Source organism: Daldinia caldariorum (genome assembly GCF_022478825.1).
Source record: "Daldinia caldariorum strain CBS 122874 unplaced genomic scaffold F4812scaffold_1, whole genome shotgun sequence".
Taxonomy (NCBI): domain Eukaryota; kingdom Fungi; phylum Ascomycota; class Sordariomycetes; order Xylariales; family Hypoxylaceae; genus Daldinia; species Daldinia caldariorum.
Window position 1 is genome coordinate 3,755,303 of NW_025953037.1, and position 21,164 is coordinate 3,776,466.

At 45.6% G+C, this 21,164-nt stretch overlaps 7 protein-coding genes across 7 annotated transcripts; 1 reads left to right on the plus strand and 6 right to left on the minus strand.

Moving 5' to 3' along the window:
* Positions 1–756: 756 nt before the first annotated feature.
* F4812DRAFT_411969 (kinase-like domain-containing protein) lies at positions 757–2,922 on the minus strand. Its single transcript, XM_047932669.1, has 6 exons — positions 2,659–2,922; positions 2,374–2,569; positions 2,216–2,241; positions 1,946–2,045; positions 1,736–1,878; positions 757–1,654 (listed from the first exon to the last, which is right to left on the minus strand). Exons 1-6 carry the CDS (start codon positions 2,887–2,889, stop codon positions 1,304–1,306), a joined length of 1,047 nt encoding a protein of 348 aa, XP_047795526.1. The 5' UTR covers positions 2,890–2,922; the 3' UTR covers positions 757–1,303.
* Positions 2,923–4,412: 1,490 nt separating this feature from the next.
* On the minus strand, positions 4,413–5,657 carry F4812DRAFT_455027 (uncharacterized protein; the record flags this gene model as incomplete). The annotated part of the gene is made up of 3 exons (XM_047936753.1): positions 4,413–4,798; positions 4,859–5,521; positions 5,582–5,657. The coding sequence occupies 3 exons, from the start codon at positions 5,655–5,657 to the stop codon at positions 4,413–4,415; spliced, it is 1,125 nt and encodes a 374-aa protein (XP_047795527.1).
* Positions 5,658–8,088: 2,431 nt separating this feature from the next.
* F4812DRAFT_455028 (Metallo-dependent hydrolase) lies at positions 8,089–11,087 on the minus strand (the record flags this gene model as incomplete). Its single annotated transcript, XM_047936754.1, has 5 exons — positions 8,089–8,161; positions 8,269–8,959; positions 9,065–9,117; positions 9,175–9,700; positions 10,865–11,087. The coding sequence occupies 5 exons, from the start codon at positions 11,085–11,087 to the stop codon at positions 8,089–8,091; spliced, it is 1,566 nt and encodes a 521-aa protein (XP_047795528.1).
* Positions 11,088–11,701: 614 nt separating this feature from the next.
* On the minus strand, positions 11,702–13,569 carry F4812DRAFT_411988 (cytochrome c/c1 heme-lyase). Its single transcript, XM_047932670.1, has 3 exons — positions 13,196–13,569; positions 12,465–13,126; positions 11,702–12,395 (listed from the first exon to the last, which is right to left on the minus strand). The coding sequence occupies exons 1-3, from the start codon at positions 13,292–13,294 to the stop codon at positions 12,134–12,136; spliced, it is 1,023 nt and encodes a 340-aa protein (XP_047795529.1). The 5' UTR covers positions 13,295–13,569; the 3' UTR covers positions 11,702–12,133.
* Positions 13,570–13,745: 176 nt separating this feature from the next.
* Positions 13,746–16,357, plus strand: F4812DRAFT_42884 (ABC1 family protein). Its single transcript, XM_047934222.1, has 3 exons — positions 13,746–14,498; positions 14,568–16,040; positions 16,099–16,357. Exons 1-3 carry the CDS (start codon positions 13,947–13,949, stop codon positions 16,141–16,143), a joined length of 2,070 nt encoding a protein of 689 aa, XP_047795530.1. The 5' UTR covers positions 13,746–13,946; the 3' UTR covers positions 16,144–16,357.
* F4812DRAFT_42880 (uncharacterized protein) lies at positions 16,270–17,365 on the minus strand. The gene is made up of 2 exons (XM_047934217.1): positions 16,581–17,365; positions 16,270–16,518 (listed from the first exon to the last, which is right to left on the minus strand). Exons 1-2 carry the CDS (start codon positions 17,090–17,092, stop codon positions 16,374–16,376), a joined length of 657 nt encoding a protein of 218 aa, XP_047795531.1. The 5' UTR covers positions 17,093–17,365; the 3' UTR covers positions 16,270–16,373.
* Positions 17,366–18,175: 810 nt separating this feature from the next.
* Positions 18,176–18,863, minus strand: F4812DRAFT_455032 (uncharacterized protein; the record flags this gene model as incomplete). The annotated part of the gene is made up of 3 exons (XM_047936755.1): positions 18,176–18,333; positions 18,405–18,641; positions 18,695–18,863. The coding sequence occupies 3 exons, from the start codon at positions 18,861–18,863 to the stop codon at positions 18,176–18,178; spliced, it is 564 nt and encodes a 187-aa protein (XP_047795532.1).
* Between the last annotated feature and the right edge of the window lie 2,301 nt (positions 18,864–21,164).

A 21,164-nucleotide genomic window follows, 5' to 3' on the forward strand; every position in this document is an offset into this window, starting at 1 on the left:
TGCGCATGTAAGGTATAGTGAGTGTCTCCCAACTACTTGATAACATATTTCTTCGTAAATCAGAATGTTGGCTTCGCCTTACATCACTCACGAGCGACTTATCTTATTAATAGTCCTAACATTAGGTACCTTAGGTAGGTGCGTAAGCACTATCACAACTACCACAAGTTACTTTACGTTGACTACCTCTTATACAAAGTACCAGGTAACAGCAAGTCGTTCGAATCCTTCTTTTTCCGTTGCACGAAAATGGATACAAAGGTCATAGGCAACCTACGGACAATTAGACCAATTTCAAGTCGCACGCGAGTACCTGCCACTTTTAAACGGCTATACCTTAGGTTACGTAGGTACTTATTAGGTAGGTATCTATAATACGTTCGGGTTACCGGAGATAGCTTTATGGTGTAGTCAAAAAGGCGTTGTTTAGTGCAATGGCTATGTCCGCAACCCCTTTTCAAGGAGTGCTACACATATCATATTGCTTTTTCAAGGCATTTTAGTGTGGATGTATGAAATACGTGGAATCCACGTGCTTTGTTCTTTTTATGGCGTTACCGAGGTACCTTATATTGAATTTCCTTGAACAGGCTCCCATACGTGGCTATGCTGAAGACAAAATAAAGATGCCAACCTTACCGCTAGTGATAATATACGCCTCCCCATATGCAAGGGAGGCTTGGTATATTCTCTACTCCTGTTTGGGTAGTTACGTTTAATTCTAGTGTAGGTACCTACCTGGTATTCAAGTATTCCCATACATATTACTTGGGGTACATGAACCTCGTTTCTCCCCATATCCACCAGAACTAACTTCTCGTAATTCCCAACTACCTTAAGAGGTAGGTAAGCGATTGTTAGTTCCCCATAACACTCTAATGTCTTTTTGATTACCTACCTATCTCTCATTGTAATCGCTGCCCCAAGACTATTTCACATTTACCGAACGAGGCAAGGGGAGATTGACTTGCATTCTAACATGGGTTTAAAATTAGAAGCAATAAAGCTTCTTAAACTGAGTAGTTGATTATAGTCACCCAAACACTTCATCCATAGCCGGAAATATGTGGCTGACATGACAATGCTCCAGTTTGAAAACTGAAATTGACATAAATATATTAGATTGTCAAAATCTACCTAAGGTAGGACTCGTATTATACGGCTAACGCGTTATAAAAACATAAAGCTTGGTGGAGAAACAGAGACCTCTTTTCTGCCTGGCCTTAACCGTATATCATATCAAACGCCCGATCGTGGAGTAAAAGACATACACAAACCTTAAGATTCGTTCAATAAAGCCTGGCTAGGTATCCGCGTTATATACTATTTGTCGCCAGAGTCGGGATATGTGGTCATCAGTCTCCTCTGGACGATTTGGATAATCCATTGGTCGCTTACTACCTGCAAAAAACCCTACTCGATTGTCTATATCCCACAGGCTAGGACCGTCCTCTATGTCCGTCGCTAGGCACCAACAGACGAGCCTTCCCAAGTCCGGATCCAGGAGAGGGAACTTCGCATTGGGGGGGTCAAGCGGGAGGATTGCGACGGCGTCCGTGGTTAATACTTTCCCTTGGTTGGGCATCATGACCTTGCCCCTGCCTGACCTCGGGATAAACTCGCGCTCGCTTAGTGTAATCAAGCCTATCATGAACTATTGTACGCGTTAGCAGCGATGTTAGTTTTAATACTTGAAAATATTTGAGTCAATGCTCTAAGTAGAAAAGAAACCTACCTTTCCCACTTCCCAGAGATTATTGTTTGCAGTCGTGCCCATACCATCGATCCAGGACCATTCTGACGCATTACCGAAGTCGATGACCTTTAGAATGGGTGTAATCGTATGTTCAGAATCAGAAGGCGGCTCTCCGAGAACGACTTGTGGATGTTAGCGTCAAAATACTTCAATGAAATATACATAGATTATCGGTGTTAGTTCACTTACCATTCGCCGCATGAAAGTCTCCATGTGCTACAGCCGTTTTTGGAAGCACATCTCTTACCACTTCTCTTTCTACTATACCATCATCGCGGTTTGGGGGGTTCTACGAAGGAAATAAGTTAGTGTCAACCGTGTGTGGGTTGCGAAGTTGATAGAGACGTGTTGGCTGGATTATTTTAGGTACGAACGTATCAGATTGCAAGACTTACTGCTTAGCACACGAAACCGGCGCTTTGGAGTTGCCTATGCAATATGACCAAGAATATTACTTACCGCCATAGCTATACAAGCTCTTACAACTGTATGCTTATCAGCCTAGTGAACGCTTCCAAATTTGTATGATTAGTAGGGAGTATACGATGAAAACACAAGTTGATGACAAAGTAACAATATAAGGGGTAGGTAACTCAATTACCACCATAATAACTTACGACATAAGAAGAATCTCCACAGTAAACGATTCGGCAATCGGTTTACTTTCGTCTTTGCTTTAGCGATGAAGTTCGATAATGAGCCACATGACAACCATTCCATTGTAATCCATTGCCCGGCGATCGAGGGTTGTCTGTTTAGAGGATTGTTTTCAACCTCTATCATCTGAACGATATGTAGAGCACCGCGAAATCTCTATACCATTTTGTACGGGTTAGCTCAAATGTACTGACCTAGTTTTGTTTACGGGCTCACGGTTGTTTTTCTTCTCTCAGTGTTCATACCCTAAGATAATCCCTTTCTCTCCTCATCGCGTCTTCCGCCATCTGCGACGAAAACGCCCTTTTCACGATAAAATCTATCGACATTTTTGTTGTGGTGTCTCGGTACTGAACGCGACTCGCAGAACCATAATTTCCGTGGGCGATTAGACCTAGGAAATCGAATCTTTTGTCATCCGAAAAGTACCTTGCAAGCCTCTCGGCGTCTTGCCGAGCGCCGGCGGAATCAGACATTGGTTATGTGAACAAATGGTGAGTGACACGGGCAGTATTATCGTGAATTCGGGGGCGTTCGATGTGCTGTCGCTTTTTGAGCGAAGGTAATATACAATTTAAATATTTGGACAATTCCATTGTGGCTTCCCATTGTACATTAGTTGTTGTTTTAAATATTATGAACTGAACTCTCTTATGACTATATTGGCTAAACGCTTTAATATGAGGACCTGCTTTCATTTGATCCAAGGAGTCCTTTATGGGCTTACTTGATTCAAAGAATCCGTCTATCTTTATGCAAAGTTAATCGACAAAGAAGTTGAGTCAAGTTAGTATTGTAGCTGAAATGAAGGGGATAAACGTACCTATCTATCATTGTGGAAGGCTTCCTACATCGCAACATGATCATTAGGTACCTACGTGAAGTACCTACACCTAAGGTACCCTATAGAAATCACGAACTTAAATAAAAGCTTTCTGACAATATCAATTAGATACAGGAATGTCTCTATTAGGCGAAATTCACCTTCGCGGTATATTTAACTTAGGCCCCTGCATACCGCCAACCTGGTACCAATCAAAAGGCAGTCGGGTTAGGTTTCTACAACAGCAACTTTTTCGCAACCCCTGAGACGTAGAATCTATTTGGATGGTAACTATACCAAACAACGAACTAAGTGGAGTCTGTCCATCGGCGAGGTCGTTAAGATAGTTGATATAGCTTGAACCCTGCCGTGTAGGAGTATTAACCCAAGGTGGTGACAACATTGTCATTGACAGCCCCTTTTAAACCAGCACCGTCAAGTCCGCCATTGTAGGTACTCTTGGCAGTAGGTGCTTGTATTACATATGGCCCAGTGCCGCTCGGGAACGGGAGTCATCGTACATTTAGGGCGTATTGGTTTCGCGAAGATCCGTCCTAATACCACGTGGTTTATGGTCTACATGATCTATATCTGGTAATTGAGGTGGGTTTCCGCATGCTTCTCATGTGTTATTACGCGAGGCATAGGTAGGGGTTGGTAAGAAAAAGCTTTGTCCGGAAATTCGAGAAGAATGTTTCGTTTTGGCTCTTGGCTGTATGCATGGCAAGCTGAGGGCAACTTACCTGGTACAGTTATGATCATAATAAGGCGGCCGCTTCGCGCTAAACAAAATCCCCCCTTTGTTCAAACTGCGCCCCGTTCTGTACAGTATTCTGAGCTTTCATACAAGAAAAAGGCACTTCGGATGAGGGCCCACTCGCCAAGATTGACAGAGAATGAAGCTGTTTCCTTGGAACGCAGTAATTAGGTAGTACGGCACAAATATTTGCTTAAGCCGAGGGGAATACGAATGAAGCAGAGCAGCATAAATAATTATTATCCTAAATGCTCCTACCTAAGACAGTAATTTGTGCACGGGTACGAAGTACGCAAGTGTAGTCGAAAGGTCTAGATGATCACGATTTACAGCTCTTGCAGGACGCGTTCAAAGGGTCCATTGACTCAGGCAACGATGCAGACTAGGACACTATTTTGCTTCCAGGATATCATCTATTATTATAATTTATCGCCACGTGGGCGAGAGTTAAACTTAGGGTTAATCTCTTCTGTAGTCATCATAATATTTACAGTTTTTGTTATCGAGCCGGATGGTGGCGGCAGAGGCGAAGTTACCAGTGGTATTTCATCGACACTGGATGAGTTCCCCCCAATCGACCGTTCCATCTCGTCCGTGGACCTTTGGTCTTTCGAACGACCAAAACTTTTGTTTAAGCTATGTAGACTGGAGCCGACATTCGCACCAGATTTGATTCCGCTGGTGCCGCGGCTGGTTATCTTCCCTTTCATCTTCCTGAAGAGGGGTCCAAGAGTTGGCAGGGAGGAGCAAATTATTAAAATATAACCTTCTGCCATTCCCAATATGTCAAGATAAGGTACGGCGACTAAATGTAGCTGTTAGTTTTTACCGGTCGAGAGCAACGTCGTACAGCTGAACTACTCACAAGTGGGATCTGTCGCTAACAAAGCAAAGGCGTCTCCAAGAATAGATAGTTTGATAACGGAAACGACAAATGCGAGCGCGCTGAGGCTTAAAGCCGAGGCCACGGCGACGCGAGCTCGAAGTGGCATGTTCAGGCGCATGATGAAAGGGATCGGATAGAATGCGAAGAAGATATCGAGGAAAGCGGAATAGGCTGATGTAAAATACGCCAGGTTTGATATAACTTTGATATCCTGGCAAGTTCCTCCGGGGATGCTTTTATCCCATCCATATTCCACAGGATGGCATTGCTTGAACCATAGCACCGACACCGCTAATACGCATGCTTGAGAAGTGATGCCCAGTCCCCAAAATAAAATTGCCGTCTTAGTGCCGTAATTGAGAATTCGTTTCAAGATGGCGATAATGGCGAACTTCGGTAAGGAAAACTGCCATATTAAGACGGCATTGATAATAGCATTATATTTAAGGGCGTTCTTTTTGTTGTCGTCGGTTAAATCGGCCGCATGTCTTCCAAGACCATAATCTGTTGCTATCGTGACAAGAATGCATACGACAAGGCTAATCAAGAGACATAATACGGTTATGTGGTCGTCTAAGCCCAATCCCGCCCGCAGCTGTGTACCGTAACGCAAGCGACAGAAGACCCTTAGTCCGACAACAACTATTTTGTAGAAAGGCAGTAAGAATCGCGCGCTGACAGAGTGAGATTTGTTGAACGTACCTGCTGAGATTGCGAATAAAGACCATAGGACCCGGTTGGCAAAAACATCGTAATCATCTCGCCCAAGCTCGATCATGTTGATAGAGACTCAATCCACTGAGTAGCAGTTCTACTGCTAAGCTCGGTGCTCTCTAAGTTCCAATCAGTGATGATCGATATTTAGGGAATGACTCTATCACGAGAGAAAGCGACGAAGAAATGCGTCGCCATACACTCGGTAGATATTAGGTATTAGGCCAGCAGTTAGCTACCTACAGAGTACCACAACCGCGGAATACCACAACGACAAGAAATCTAAAAATCTAATTTAGCTAGTAATACCAAGCCAACGTGGTATTGAGCGGGATCATGACGATTTAAGATAGAGTCTATGGTTCGTCGGCCCACAATATCTTCATAAGCTAGGTAGCCTCATGCGATCCCAATTGAACGGAACTCGGTTGATGAAGGTTCGTAAGCGGGTGACCCTTTTTCTGATGTAAGTTTTAGATTTACCTATCTCCCCTATTTCTGGTTCTGGGTTTCTTTCGCGCTATCTTTCAGTTTGACAAGTGTCCCTGGTCTAGGTATCTAAGTAAGTCTCTTTCATAGTACCGGATGTCCAAGGAATCGGCTGACAGCCCAGACTAACCTGCCCAGGCTACCTCCTTAGGTGGTGTGTATGTGGTCTTTCAGTATCTAAGTTAGGTTAGAGGTACATGGTGGGTATTAGTATTAATTTCAAGTACCCGGCCAACCCCTTACCATACCATATGTAGTGTAGGACCGGTGGATAGATGTCAGGTACTCTACGGTCTAGTGTACCTTGCTTAGTTAGACTCCGATATCCAGGTTTGCAAAGGCCAAAAAGGCCTCATCCCGATTGGATCATCTTAGATATAAGTCAACTGGATTTCCATCCCACATTGTATATGTTAGGTACCTACCTTAGGTACCTCTTAAGGTACGATATAACTCTAACTCTGGTCAGACCGTTATCCCCCCAGTTTGCAAAAATAAACGTCTTCAACAAGAAGGCAAAAAGATGTTGTTGTAAACAAATAAAAGACTAAAGAGTGTCTATGTATTGGCACTGGCCGAGTTTAGTGTAGCGTGGGGTGAACAAACGGATGCACCCAGTGCATTGGTAACACCAAATGGACGTCAAAGGGCACGCGTTCCTGAATCTCCATGCCTTAGTTCCATTCATTCATTATTTGTTTACCTTAGGTATCTAGGTACCTAAAGTAGTACTGTACATTTTTCATAAGCGAATCCACAAGACATTAGAGACATTAGCGTGTGACAAGTTATGCAGACATCCTAGACCTTAAGAATCCCCAGCGGCACGTGGTCTTAATCAAAACTTGGAGATGAAATTACGATATCGATATCGGCTTTTAAACCCATGAAGAACATCATCTTACCAAGGCTTTATGTAGCAACCTTAGGTATTTTTACGTAAAGACACAACCTATGGGATTTGAACCCTTAACTATAGTAGACAAGGTACCAGGGGGTTCTACCCTTGTCACGTATCAGCACTAGGTAGAGCACGAATTAGAGAGTCTATCGTGAAGCAACACTTGTCAATCCTCGTATTGAAATTTAAATATTCCGTACACCGTTTTACTATAGTAATCTTATCTGATAGGTACCTAACACAATTCCAAAATATTAATGGCAAAAGCAAGTAGCATAGACCAAATAAGTACCTAACCTTAGGTAGGTAAGGTACCTAACACTAACCTTGTCGATAATTCAACTTGTCCTTTTGTAAGAGAAAAAGAAAAAAACAAATTTCAGATGGGCCTGGTTTCTACCTAACAGTAGACCTTGTTTTCGTAACAAAACTTCTCACCGCCGAAATGTTACATCCTGCAGAGAAACCCCCTCCCCCCCCCCCAAACTCACTTATTGATATCTCTACCCCAAAATGTGACAAGACGTTGCAATGAAGAATCGAATAAATGCCTTCGAAATTGTACCGGTAAATCCATATGCATAATCTATGCAGGTACTGCACTTCCAAAATGTGCCAGTCATCAAACTGGTAATCAATATTCGTAACCTAAGTCAGCTAACCAGATTCAACCAGCCTTGCCAGCCAAGGGGGCTCAACCTTGTTCACACATTACGCTCAGATGGGGAAACATATATGGAGACAGAGATAGGGTTGCATCTATGCCCACTTGTTCCAAGTCCACAGTTTTTATTTTCACCGAACAGGAAGGATAATAATTCTTTGGAACACTAGGACGAGCTGAAACTACCATAACAGGATTTTAAGGAGCGATCCATTTCTGCCCTATATGTATTATCATATAACGTTAGCTATGTCATAATCGTAAGACATTTATTATCTGCAATAGTTAGCCAGTAACTCTCTTCGCCGACGTTGAAGATCGACGTTGAAGGTCCCGTTAGCACCAAGGCCCACGTGTTATGCAAACGGACCATCGTAACAGATACGCCATGTGTCGATATCTGCTAGACATACTAATACATAGATACCCATCAACCGCAATCTACTTCTCGAGAAACTGCTTCCCGTATCCCGTGCCGGATCCCCGAGAGATATTTACCTCCGGAGCATAACCACTAGAAGAGACACAAGATCAGATCAGCAAACCACCGTTTTGTTTACAAAGTTCGAAAAAAAAAAAACACGGGGAGACCGCTCAAGACGAAGGGCCGGCAAAACTTACAATTCGCAACCGCCCCAAAACCGGCCCTCGAGCACCGGCGCGGGGCTTTCGACCGCCTTCTTCTGCAGCCGCTCCGCGCTCGCGAGGAAGCGCCCCGCGAGCTCGTCGTAGTTCTCGTACGTCAGCTTCCCGTCGCGCTTGCGGAACTTCCCGTCGACCAGCACGTGCTCGATGTCGCCGACGCCCGCGTGCAGGACCACGGCGGCGACGGGGTCCCGCCACCCGAGCATGCCCGGGGACCGGCCGTCGAACACGACGAGGTCGGCCTTCGCGCCGGGGCGGAGGACGCCGAGGTCCGGGCGGCGCAGCGCGCGCGCGCCCTGGCGCGTGGCCAGCAGGAAGGCCTGGTTGGCGGACATCGGGTTGTTGGCGGGCAGCTTCCAGCCGGCGAGGACGTGGTCGAAGAGCCGGGAGCGGGTGCGCTGGAGCCAGAGGCGGGCCTGGGTCAGGAGGTCCGTCGAGAAGGTGCTGAAGGTGTCGACGCCCAGCGAGGCCTGCTCCTGCACCAGGTGCGCGGTCGCGTGGCCGTGGCCGTAGTGCATTTCCGACTCCGGCGTGATGGAGATGAACTGGCTCGCGGACCGGAGGAGCTTGGCTTCGGTCGCCGTTATGTCCGTCGCGTGCGAGAAGACGACGGCCATCCTGGTGTCCAGGAGTCCGAGACGTTGGAAAAGCTCGGGTGAGTTGTTGACTATAGAGGTAAGTTTTAATGATTCGTCAGTATAGCCATCCTTTAGTGAAGTAAGTTAAGTCCCCCCCTTTTTTTTCTTGAATTTTCTATAGTTGAGGAACATACCCATCCACGGTCCCCCTAAGTAGTGCGTTGTCAACACCGGAATCTTTGTCTCCCTATGCTTCGTTAGTCACACAGCAACGAGTCAACTACGCAATGGCTCTCTCCCATACTTAATAACAGAAACCACAGCATTGACGTCCTCAGGTGGAGATACCGTCCAGCCATCAAATGCAGCGCCTACGGTCACTAAGCCAGACGTCTGACTTGACTTAGCCAGCTTTCTGAAATTGGCGATTTGGTCCGTGAGCGAATAATCACCGTGAGTAATGAATCCGTGACACCAGTATACCCTGGCACCGCTGTCGACAGAGGCTTGAAACCCAGCATCGGCTGTCTCTTTCGACCAAATGTGGTGGGCATGATCGAGCGACGTTGTCACGCCCGCGTTGAGGGCCTCGAGCAGCCCTGTGAGCTGCCCAAGGTATACGTCATCGGCCGAGTAGATGTGCGACGACGCAACTCCAGCAAATTGGTATAAATAAGCTGGTAGTGTAGTGTTGGGTATCAAAGTCTTCAGGGCCGTTTGCCAGCCATGTCGGTGCGTATCAATGAAGCCGGGAGAAATAATCTTGTCTGTGCAGTCGACGATTTCTGTATCCGAAGGCAGATCATCCGGGTGAGCAATGTCGTAAATTCCTGCAATGCGGTCCCCAGTTATCAGCAAGGAACCGTCCCTAACTACCTCAATGCTCTCATCCTCTTCATTGAATGCTATGATTGTTCCACCGGAAAGGAGGATCGAGCTTGTAGGTGACGTAGACATGATGGCAACGGTGTACCTCGATGTAAGATAATATTTTTTTTTTTTTTCTTATCACAATAACGAGTATTAACTAGGACGCGAACTCCTGCTATCTTCTGGAACTTAGACAATACTAAGGTAAGGTACCTAGTTTATATTGAGTATCTCTGGCCCGACTCTCTGCGGGTTGTAATAATGGTATTAAGTACATTAGGTATGTATATGGTATCAAGTGTAAGATTGTGACGTCGCGATTAATCGCGACCCGATAGCTAGTTTGATATCATCAGCACGACATAATAATTCTTGACAAACCGCATCGACCGCCCCTCGCGTCCTCTCGGGCTTTTAGTTGGTACATACTTTCCCCACCATAGATCCAGATCGCTTCGGGCTACAATCCTTTGACCGAGACACGAGAAGGATTATCTTACATAAATTCAATTCTATGATGCTGGGTGTAAATGCCAAATGCCGAAGACGATGAGTGTATATTCGTATGTGAAAGAGGCTCAAGTATTAGATCACACTCATATGAAATATGAAATATAGAAAGAGAAACTTCAAGGATGCATACTGCGCGGTAAGAGAATAGGAGACCCTACCGTTTTCAATGTTCTCTCTCCCTGGCTCACTTCAATTCACGACTTCTTCAATGTTTTTTAACATAAAATTCTTCTAGTAAGATGAAACCATGTCATATGCGAAAGGCGTTGAAGAGAATACTCACCTTTAGGAGATATGTATATGCCCACCTACCTACCTAGGTACCTCTAGTGACCTAACGAATTATGGCGTCTGCAGACGAAGTGAGGATAAACTCCACGTAGTTATATGCCCAATACCTTGAAAGCGTTACCTTCATTCACTAAATCTTATTCCCAAGTAGCGAAAAGATAAGGTACCTATATAAGTTTTACTTAAACCAACTTAGTATCCTAGCTATATGAGTAAGGCGGGAGGCCTTTCTTATGTATGTGTGTCTTCTCTGGTGCAAGCAGTTCGGATCGTCTTATTGTAATTCATTTGTATTATTTATCTGCCTAACCTAACCTAACCTGATGAAGGCGGTATAGTATAAGATCTCATGAACCGCGACTTCTGCGTCCTCCAACCTACTGTTTCCAAGGCCCGTAAGCTAAAGACACCCACTATCAAGAGAGCTTCTAGCGCTAAGAGCCCTATCCAGAGCTCGTCGAGAGTCGTCGCCTTGTAGTTTCCTAACCAGCTTTGAACGTTCCACCTGAGAAGATTGCGGTATGTTAATGATGGCTGTAGCATTGGTGAAGGGTGTTTTATAAGGTTAATTTAGGCTAGGTTAGGTACGTATTCGACTCGTTAGGATGCGATGTGGTACCGGTTTGGTCTGGTTGGTTAATATCACAGGCATACGTGAAGAGTCTTACCATGTGAATTCAGGTTCAATAAGGGTAGAAGGAAGGGAAGGAATACTTACATCAAGCTCTACATCTAATCAAGAGGGCAATTAACCCGTCCGTGGAAAATTAAGTATATGTCTACTTAAACGGAGGCGCTGATGCTCTGCAAGATAGGCTGAGATAGGTAAGCTACAGCTTGATATGATATGCTATGATCCTCTACGGTCAACACATAAAAGGAGCCAATGGGCCAAAGGCGATGTTTAAATATGTACGAGTTCGCGTGGTTTGTGACCATATTTCGGAATTGGACACGTTGAAGGATCTTGGTAGGATCTCACCATGCCACGGTACGACATTAATAGTAACAATTAGTTTAGATAGCTGTTATGAATAGCTCCATGAAAATGCCTTGTGCCAACCACGTGTCGAGAAGCAGGGCCGTAAGCTGCACTTGATTAACGTGATCAAAAGGCTAATAGATCACAATAATTTATCCGGGTCGTTAATATCCACCGGCGACGTTTTGGCAACATGACGGCATTACTAAAAGAGAATAGTCAGGAGATTTTGCCATTTTCCGGGCTACTTTTAATTCTATAAACTTCCAGCTATATCAATCGAAAACGGGTATACAGTCAACTAATTCATTTGGTGGAGTTTGTCTATCGCCTGAGGTAGACGCATAATCTATTACTTCTACCGTTCGTTAGCCGAAGAGGGGGATGGTAGAGGTTACGAACTATGGTAATACAGAAGAAAAACAAAATACTTCGTGAATCTGTGGAATCATGATGCCTCGCCAGGTGCCGTAAGAATCGTCGAGCCTTCAGTTCCCCTTATAGTACATCCCGAAAGGTAAACCCAAAAAAAACTCCGTGCCCAAATCGACATCAATTATAGTCGTAGTCTTCACTTAGGTCAAGTACCTAACTGAATGCAGCCACGTCATCCTCTCATCTTCTTCAACTTTTCTTCCTCGCGAGTGTCGCCTCCTATCGCCTTCCACCATACGTCGCAACCCCATCTCAATGCCCTCTCAGCTGCTCCGGTCGGTGTCATAGCAGGTCGAACGTCGAGGAAGAAGACCGGTTCTCCCGTAGGCTCGGGTGGCCCGGAGTAGTAGTCGATAACGTAACGGACTTCTTTCCGCTGACCGTCCACATCTCGGGATACGTACCAGTCGTGTCGATCGAAGGGTGGTTCGGTACTATGAGGTGAGTTGGTGAGTTAGTGAGTTAGTTCGAAGCAAAGCTAAGGGGAAATATTATGATCTTACCCAAACGCTGCAGGGTAAATCCAGCCCATGACCTGGAACATGGTAGCCTTTGGTGTCATGTCCTTTGGTCGCCCTTGGAATCGGACAAGGCTCGGGCTCAGATTCTCGATTTCCTTTTCGTATCCGTACTTCTTGGCCATGTTTTCAAAGTTGTGCTCGCCACGACTACACAGGCGCCATCCCTTATATAAACCACCCGCGAATCGCTTCTCCCAGTCCATAATTTCGGCCCACGCACCCTCGTTCAAGAAATTGTGCACGCTCACCATGCTTTCCACGGCGGTAACATCGGTGTCTGTGTATCCCTTGCGCAGAAGAGCGTTATACATCTGCTGAGGAGACGGGTATTCCCAATTGCCATCCCCATCGCCTCTGGGAATCGTCGAAGGCTCGCGAGAAGTAGGGAGAGCTTGCGTTTGGTTGGGCGCAGGTGCTTGCGAGAGGTCGCGGAACATGTAGTTAAGGGGATTTAACTTCGAAAACGTCGATTGTGAGTCGCGCTGTTCTTGCCAGTTTTTCCTGGCATCGTGGGGTATAGGACATGCCGAGGGAGGTTCGACAGCATTGGGTGTAGCATTGGGTGTATGCTTTACTGGGCAAGCAGCTGGGGGAGGAGTTAATGCATCGGCTGACTTCTGGTGTTTATGCATCGGACAACCCGGCTAGACAGTACAATTAGAATTCGAATTTTATATACCTAGCATTTAGTTAGAGATGTAAAAATGACCTACAGGAGGCGTTCGTCCTCCATCTTGAGGTCCAAAGGAGCGATGCGATAAAGACCGCGATTGGGCTTTGGCCTCAGGACCGTCTGCCCAAAACCAACCCATACTTGTGGTTTAGTTTTCTAATAGTTAATTAATTAAAAATATATAACATAGGTACCTAATATATATATAACAAAGGTAGTTAGTAGAAAAGAGGATGATGTTATAGGATATTGTAAAGGGGAGGTGAAACTGTATGCGATCGAAAAATTGAATGCTAAAAATTAAATCGAAATTGTTTGCGCTGAGGGGCTTATCCGTATCTTCTTTAACTTTGTAACTTTTTTTTTATTTGCCGCGTCGGCCTTGCAATTATGTATGTATAAGGCTGAGTAAGTTCGCGGATGACCGGGGCAAAGGGAGAAATTGGAGAAATTCTAGAAGTATTATGTAATAGCCAGTGGCATGCATTAGGCGCTAGGTACCTAGGTACCTCACTATTGGACATGTTATTGTTGAACCCCGTACCTAGATCTACTACGTCACACCCCGTCGCACCCGGTTGTTTGCAGTTGTTAGCTTTCCGAACCACGCGATTTTGTATGGAGCTATCCTCGTTATCCATCTCTCACATGCACATCCGTCAATAATACGAAGTTCCTCATTCACCAAGCAGCAGTATCCAAATTGGTCAATACCTTTATTGGCATCGCCCACCATGCCAATCAGCTCATTTCCCCCTTTATAGATAAACATCTTTTTCCTTTTATTAGATATGCGATCGGCCATTTTACTTGGTCGGTTTTGCGCTCGTCGAGCTTCCCAAACTCCCAAGACTTCTTCTGCGAATATTGTCCGATGGCATTCGACATTACGCTTCCGAACCCAGCGCGTTCCGCCGTTGCGAAATACACAGGCTAAATTTGGTAGTCGGGTACTCAAAGCCACAACAAATGCTGCTCTTGGAACTGCTCTTTTCGTCAAGTTATCCCAAGATGACAATGGAGAGTCGGAAAAGACAAGGGAGAAGCGTATGCTCGAAGTATCCCAAGAAGAGTTGAGGAAGACAGTTGGTGACGATGAGAGAGGAGTCTATCGCTTAGGTCACAGGTTGGTTTTATTCCTGGACTCTTATTTCTGGGAGCCTCTATGTACTGGCGTAAGATTCATCGAATTGGTCTTCATATTCATACCCGTAATATTGGCCGTGCCAGCTGTATGGATTGGGAGTCGCCAACCGAACCGAGATAACGAGAGATCCGGCACATTATGGTGGTATAACTTTCTTGTTAAAGCAATGGAGAGGGCTGGGCCAGCTTTTATAAAGGTGCACTCATATGATCATAATGGTCGTCATAGTCATCATCGTACTGAAGCTGACATATGAATTCTATAGCTCGGTCAATGGGCCGCCTCAAGGTCCGATATCTTCCCAACCGAGATGTGCGATATTATGGCTAAACTCCATTCCCACGCCCCCGCGCATTCCCTAGAAGCGACGATGCGCATAGTTGAAAAAGCATTTGATGGTAGAAAATTCGTGGATATTTTTGAAGAATTCGACCAGTCGCCTCTTGGTGTCGGTGCTATTGCTCAGGTATACAAAGCGAAATTGAAGCCGGACCTCACCGCGCCAGGTGACGTTGATATCGCCGAGACTAGCCGCAATCTTCGACGACAAGTTCGACGTAACGTAGACACCGTTCTGAAGAGTGTACCGAAGCGCGTCCCCTCCTCTTATGTCGCCGTCAAAATTTTACATCCGCGCGTGGAACGAATTGTAAGGCGTGATCTCCGTATTATGGGCTTTTTCGCTTCGGTACTTAATCTTATACCTACTATCGAATGGTTATCCCTACCTGACGAGGTCACGCAATTTGGCGAAATGATGAAGTTACAACTAGACTTACGGATAGAAGCTGCCAATCTTGCTAGGTTCCGAAAGAATTTTAAAGACCGGACGACAGCCTGGTTCCCGTTCCCATACCTAGAGTTCACGACGCGCGAGGTCCTTATTGAGGAATTCGCACAGGGGATACCCCTTTCGGATTTTCTAGAGAACGGCGGAGGAGTTTTCCAACGGGACATTGCGCAAGAAGGCCTCGACGCCTTTTTACGTATGCTATTAATCGATAATTTCGTTCACGCGGACTTACACCCCGGTAATATTATGGTTCGCTTCTATCAGGCGTGTACGCCCGATCTTAGTTTACGCGGGTCTGGAAACGGCCAAAAACCCCAAGAGCAGCCCGACGTAACCGAGCAGGTCCTGGAGAGACTCCGCCCGTATCGCAAGCGAAGAAATCTCGCGGCATGGGAAGCGGAGCTGAAAAAGATCGACGAGGAAGGATTCAGGCCGCAGCTTATATTCATTGACACTGGGCTTGTGACAGAGCTCAACGAGAAAAATCGCCGAAACCTCCTAGACCTCTTCCGCGCCATTGCCGAGTTTGACGGATACAAGGCAGGTCATTTAATGTGTGAACGTTGCCGTCAGCCTGATGCGGTTATTGACAAGGAGGTTTTCGCCCTGAAAATGCAACACCTTGTGTTAAACGTCAAGAGCTCGACTCTCGCTTTGGGTAACGTCAAGATTGGGGACATCCTGAAACAGGTCCTAGACATGGTTAGGGAGCACCATGTGAGGCTAGAAGGCGATTTCGTAAATGTTGTAATTAGTATCCTGCTTCTTGAAGGTATCGGCCGTAGCCTTGACCCCAACGTCGATTTATTGAGCAGTTCGTTACCAATCCTCAGACAACTCGGTACGCAAGGTGGAGCCGAGATGATAAAGGGCGGCGATTTCTCCATGTTCTTCGTCTGGGCAGGATTGGAGGCAAGGAGGTTCATGCAAGCTAGCATCGAAGATGTAAGTCTGATAACTCCTATTTCTATTATTGTCACAATACTAACCTATTCATACGCAGGTCGAAAGATGTGTCAAATACGATTTACTATCACCGAATATTTAATCTATGTACAAGGCTACGCATAGATATGGAGCAGCATACACAGGCACCGATAGACGCAATTAGGCACGGGGCACATGAACAATACAAATCTCCCTAAAATATTATATTTCATTATAAACGTTTCCCAGCTAGATCAGCCAGATTCAACGTCTCGCGAATAATGCTCAAGTCATATGCAAATATTTTGGCTATCATGTCTACCTATCTATTGAATCCCCTCCCAGAGTCATCTATTTCAGCTGAGTGGCAAGTTGCTTAACCTGGTTTAGCAGGGCCGAGGACTCCTTAGGTGCGTTTTTCAGGACCTTGTCACGGAGGTGGTCAACCTGCAGCCCAGGGGCGGAGGGGGGGTTTCCTTGGGCAGTTTGGATGCGGCTAATCAGGGAATTAGTAAGACAATGATTTACGAAGCGGAATAAAAAACGCGTATGACCTACCTCACTTGCATCTCAAGGAAGAACTTGGGCACCTTGATGGCTAAGGAGCCGCCGACGCTGCGGATACCGGCCTCGGTGGCCTGGTACACGTTCAGCATGTCCTGGAACTTCTTTAGGTCCGTGCTGGCGAGGGGTTCGGCCGTCGCGAACTTCGACAGCGCGAACTGGAGGCCGGTCTGCTTGGACTTGCTGAAGTCGATGGAAGAAAAGGTTGTCGATCCGGACTTGACATCCGGGACGCCGGAGATGGTCTTAGCGGAGCTGTCGCACGAAACGGTCGAGGCTAGGCTGGTGGCGATGTCGGCGACTTCTTTGGGTAGCGTCTTGCTGCCGATGATGAAGCAGGCCTTTTTAGAGCTTTGTCGTCGGCTGATCTCCGTCGCCGCGCTTAATGCGCCGACACCACCATCTTCCTGCAGGGGTATTACTGCGGTCGTGGTGACGAAAGGGATGATAGGTGCTGCGACTGCAGTTCCGACGAGGAGAGCTGCGATAGAGAATGAGGTACGCATTATGACGGCGGGATGGGTATTGATAGGGTAGTGGTATTATTAACGGTAATTGATATATTATTATATGCAAGTGAGAAAAATGCTTGATGCCGGCCAAGAACGAACGAATGAATAGAACAGGATAAGGAATGAAGAAAGATGACCTTCACGGAAGGATGACAGAATCAAAAGAAGCGATAGGTGATGATTTAGAAGAATGTGGACCGTACATATTCAGAGAGATCTTCGACGCTTTTTATCATCAACCTTTTACCCGCTGATCAACACGGGAAGTTATGGTGGGCTATGAGGGGTGTAGGGGTTATAGGGGTTATGCGGAACCTCGAATCATCAAGGTGAATACCAAGGCCGAGTGAAGCCATCTTTTCGTCTCATGTCCGAGATGCTTCGGGTTACGTTGGTTTGAGAGTCCCGGTCCTATAAGTAGGACGGGGGGGTTGTTGATTGTTGATTTCCACGGATCCGACCGAATCTCTTTTCTGATTGGTTAATCGTTAGCGATTATAGATCTCCTGGTTCTCCTTTAGCAGGGGAGGTTGAGTTTCACTAGGAACTGGAACCAATTAGAAGATAGTACGCTTGTGTCAGAGTGTCAGTTAACGAGGTACCTAATAAGTTTATATCCCCTGTAGGTCTTGCCGTCTTACCGTTACCTCCATAACCTCCATAACCCACCCCACTACGATAACCCCTATAATGCACTAATTATAATACACTAATAATTCAGTGTTCGACCTCATTTCGCAAACTCAAAACTCGTTCTTGTAATTAATAACATCTCAACATTGCCAATGCTACCTGTCGCAGGAGGCACCGGAGATTTGAAACCAGATTCACTCAAATCAGTTTAACGCCAGTTAACTAAGGCCACATTTTTATCATTTATTGCTCATTAAGTACCTCTTGTCTGTGCTGTGTTATTTCTTCATTGAGAGAATGTAAATACAACAAAAAGATCACAATAGCCCAAATGCCACACATATGTATCGACTCCTGCGGTGGCAACAATTGCGAAACAGATGCTCTCTTTTCTTATGTTAGCCGAGTGAATGTTACCTCGTCAAGAACTATGCGTAAGATCGTCTAGGGGAGGAGACCTAGAAGGCCCAGGCCAACAGCCTTCAGAAGGTCATCGACGATAAACTTCACCGCAAACAGTAGTCCATCGACCACCTTGTCGAGAGCCTTGACGAGCTTGACCAGAGCGAGAATGAGAGGAACGAGGTGGATCAAGACAGGGCCTTGATATTACATATCATTGTCAGCTTCACACGCGAAAACTAGTACCAGTACGAAGTAGGCATTTTCTTACCGAGACCGAGCTTGATGAGGATGAACTTCACGGTGCCGAGAAGCTCATATAAGATGAGAGAAACAGTCTTGAAGATATCCTCTTTGACAAATCGTGCCTCGACAATGGCACGCTTAGCGATGGTAGCAGACTTGTCGAGAAGGTCCGCGATAGCGTCAAGTTGAGGAGCAATGGAGTCAGCGGCAGCCGTCGCGTCAGCTTCGGGAGCGCCGTCAGGAACAGGTATCAACGTCTCATCTAGCATATTGTTAGGTCACTGTTACCTCTCTTTCTTTGTCGTGATCACTTACTGATCTTGGCAGTCTGCTCCTGGATCTGGGTAAGGAGAGCCTCTAGACTCGTCTCGATACCGTCAATATCCTGGCGCTTCTCTACACTTGTTTCGACATTGATAGGGTTGGCAATGCTAGTGGCAATAAAGCCACCAACAGCAAAGAGAGTGAAGAATGTGGCCTTCATGTTGAAGATGTGTTGAAACTCAAGTGCTAAGGCTGGGGAAAAAAACGTTGAGAAGACAGGTTATGCTGAATGCTGTGTCGCTGCGGCTGGTGAAGATGAGAACGAGAGCATCTTCCATGGGATCAACATGCTCTATTTATATTTTCTTGAGGTCCCATATCATGCCTTCTTTTTGGTGGTTGATCCAGATGGCGTGCTTCGTCGAAATTTCAACTGCCATATAATTTTCGCCTCCTCCTTCTCCCCGAGGCAGTCTTCATAGCGCTTCTCACAGCGCATGGGGATGTAAAGTCCTGCGGGATGACGTTGGTCTCCCCGAGCAAGCCGGCTCATCCATCTCAAATTACCAGATCATTTAGTGAAGCTCACTATAGATAAACGAATTCGAACTACCGAAATACAACCTTTCGTGAACGACGTATGGCTCTACTTTCCCATTGGCTTAGTAAGTGATCTCTGCTTCTCATTGACGGATACTGTGTCCGGAACTTGGACAATATTCCCATAATATCGGAATAAGCCCCATGGCATATACGTGAGAGAATATGCTGAGAGACGTTTTGTGCCCGTCACAGTGAAGGGGGTGTGGTTTGTAACCTTATTGGTTCTTATCCACTTACCCCTGACTTTGCGTGCTACTACGCAATTTGGGCAACGTCTTAGTCGGGAATATAATTCCCTAGGAGCTGACCTCGCAACAAGCCTATTTCAGTAGTAATGGGAAATTTACGTGGCATCTACTGCATTTATTAAATGGTCTATGATGTCAGGATTCCTTGTAGGACTTGGGAGAGTGTTATCACCTTCTCACTACTTTCGGCTTGGATAATATGATATTGGGACCTGACGATCAAAGCTGTCAAATTTAAGCTTCTTTTAGTCTCCAACGGGCGGTCCCATCATTTGCAGATCAAATTCGCTTATTGATCTTAGGTTAGGTACCTATGTGGGTTGAAGATCTGGGTACCTAACCTATATCTCTATATCTTTCACTACACCTATCTTTCAAGCATAGGAAAACGTCACAATGATCACTTGTAGAATATTCTGGGTTGGGTATCTAACACCTTAATATCGCCATTTAAAGCGGGCATCTTTGGGCTGCCAACAATCAACTCGGAATACTAAAATGCAGCTAATCCTTTTACCCCTTATTTAATAAATCATCGGCACGAACTAGCCATCATAACCACGCACATCTAGCTGCCGTGCTGCCGTGTCGAATGAAAGCACAAGACCCATGAAGCCAGTACGTAATGAGATCAAGATACATATACGATGCCTAGGAGCCGCATATTGGATCTCTGCACGTTGGTTAATTTATCCAGCCCTTCAGAGTTGGAACTCATGCGGGGTGCGTCACACCTGAAGGTAAAAGCAACGTCAAAACCAGTTACACCAGCATATTACACCAGCATATTACAACAGCATATTCGGTACTACACAGGCCAGGTTAGGCAGATTCTTTACCGTACCATAATTGATTGAGTACCAATTCCAAGCACGTCTTGCTTCAGCGGCATTACATCAATTCAACTACAGCTTTTCATACGATACACGTCAGCTAAAATAAAGATGGCGAAACGGGTATTGCACGGTCGTGAACATTGCAACTACCCACCTGCGAAGCACCTTGTGAGATTACAAGGTGGTAAATCTTCCGAATATCGTGTCAATCCAAATTCTATTATACTTTGAATTCAACTATTTAACCCCTCTGATATTTTCGATGGAGTGTGATATTATGTATAGGTAAAGCCAAGAGGTAAGTAAACTGCGGCTAATATCCAACAGATCGGCCAGTACGATCACCCTGGGCAACTCAATTGATCGACAAGATTTATATCGACGATCGTGTCATCAGTCATTAGCACGACGCGTACGTACAAGGTTAATTCATATGGGCCCCTGTACTTTGTAAGACGATGAATAAGTTGCTATTTCCGGCTTCGTGAATTCCACCAGTAGATGATGCTAAATAAAGATTTATACAACTCGTCTGCATGGTAAAGCGGCATCTCTTAATTTATGAAGAAGTGGCGCATACCTAACACCTGGTAAGTGCCTAAGGTATCTAGTTTGACTCACCTTTCAGACGCTCGCATTAGTTGGGAATGGAAACAAAAACAGGATTTTTTTACGTCTATGTTTTTGTCCGGATAAAATCGAGCAAGAAAAACCATGCCACTGCAAGATGACTTCGTGTACCTAATCTACCTGCCAGTTATCAATGCGGAATGATCTTTCATGGAAAAGGAGAAAATAGCATCATATTTATACTATTTTCGTCGAGTGGCTCCT

Coding starts and splice junctions, on each gene's coding strand:
- F4812DRAFT_411969 (XM_047932669.1), bottom strand. CDS start 2,889: ATGTCTGATTCCGCCGGCGCTCGGCAAGACGCCGAGAGGCTTGCAAGG. Junction 2,570..2,658: donor GAGAAAGGGATTATCTTAGG/GTATGAACACTG, acceptor AAAATGGTATAG/AGATTTCGCGGTGCTCTACA. Junction 2,046..2,215: donor GAGCTTGTATAGCTATGGCG/GTAAGTAATATT, acceptor TTTCCTTCGTAG/AACCCCCCAAACCGCGATGA.
- F4812DRAFT_411988 (XM_047932670.1), bottom strand. CDS start 13,294: ATGGGTTGGTTTTGGGCAGACGGTCCTGAGGCCAAAGCCCAATCGCGG. Junction 13,127..13,195: donor ATGGAGGACGAACGCCTCCT/GTAGGTCATTTT, acceptor TGTACTGTCTAG/CCGGGTTGTCCGATGCATAA. Junction 12,396..12,464: donor ATTTACCCTGCAGCGTTTGG/GTAAGATCATAA, acceptor CTCACCTCATAG/TACCGAACCACCCTTCGATC.
- F4812DRAFT_42884 (XM_047934222.1), top strand. CDS start 13,947: ATGCGATCGGCCATTTTACTTGGTCGGTTTTGCGCTCGTCGAGCTTCC. Junction 14,499..14,567: donor CTGGGCCAGCTTTTATAAAG/GTGCACTCATAT, acceptor TGAATTCTATAG/CTCGGTCAATGGGCCGCCTC. Junction 16,041..16,098: donor TGCAAGCTAGCATCGAAGAT/GTAAGTCTGATA, acceptor ATTCATACGCAG/GTCGAAAGATGTGTCAAATA.
- F4812DRAFT_42880 (XM_047934217.1), bottom strand. CDS start 17,092: ATGCGTACCTCATTCTCTATCGCAGCTCTCCTCGTCGGAACTGCAGTC. Junction 16,519..16,580: donor TTCCTTGAGATGCAAGTGAG/GTAGGTCATACG, acceptor TTCCCTGATTAG/CCGCATCCAAACTGCCCAAG.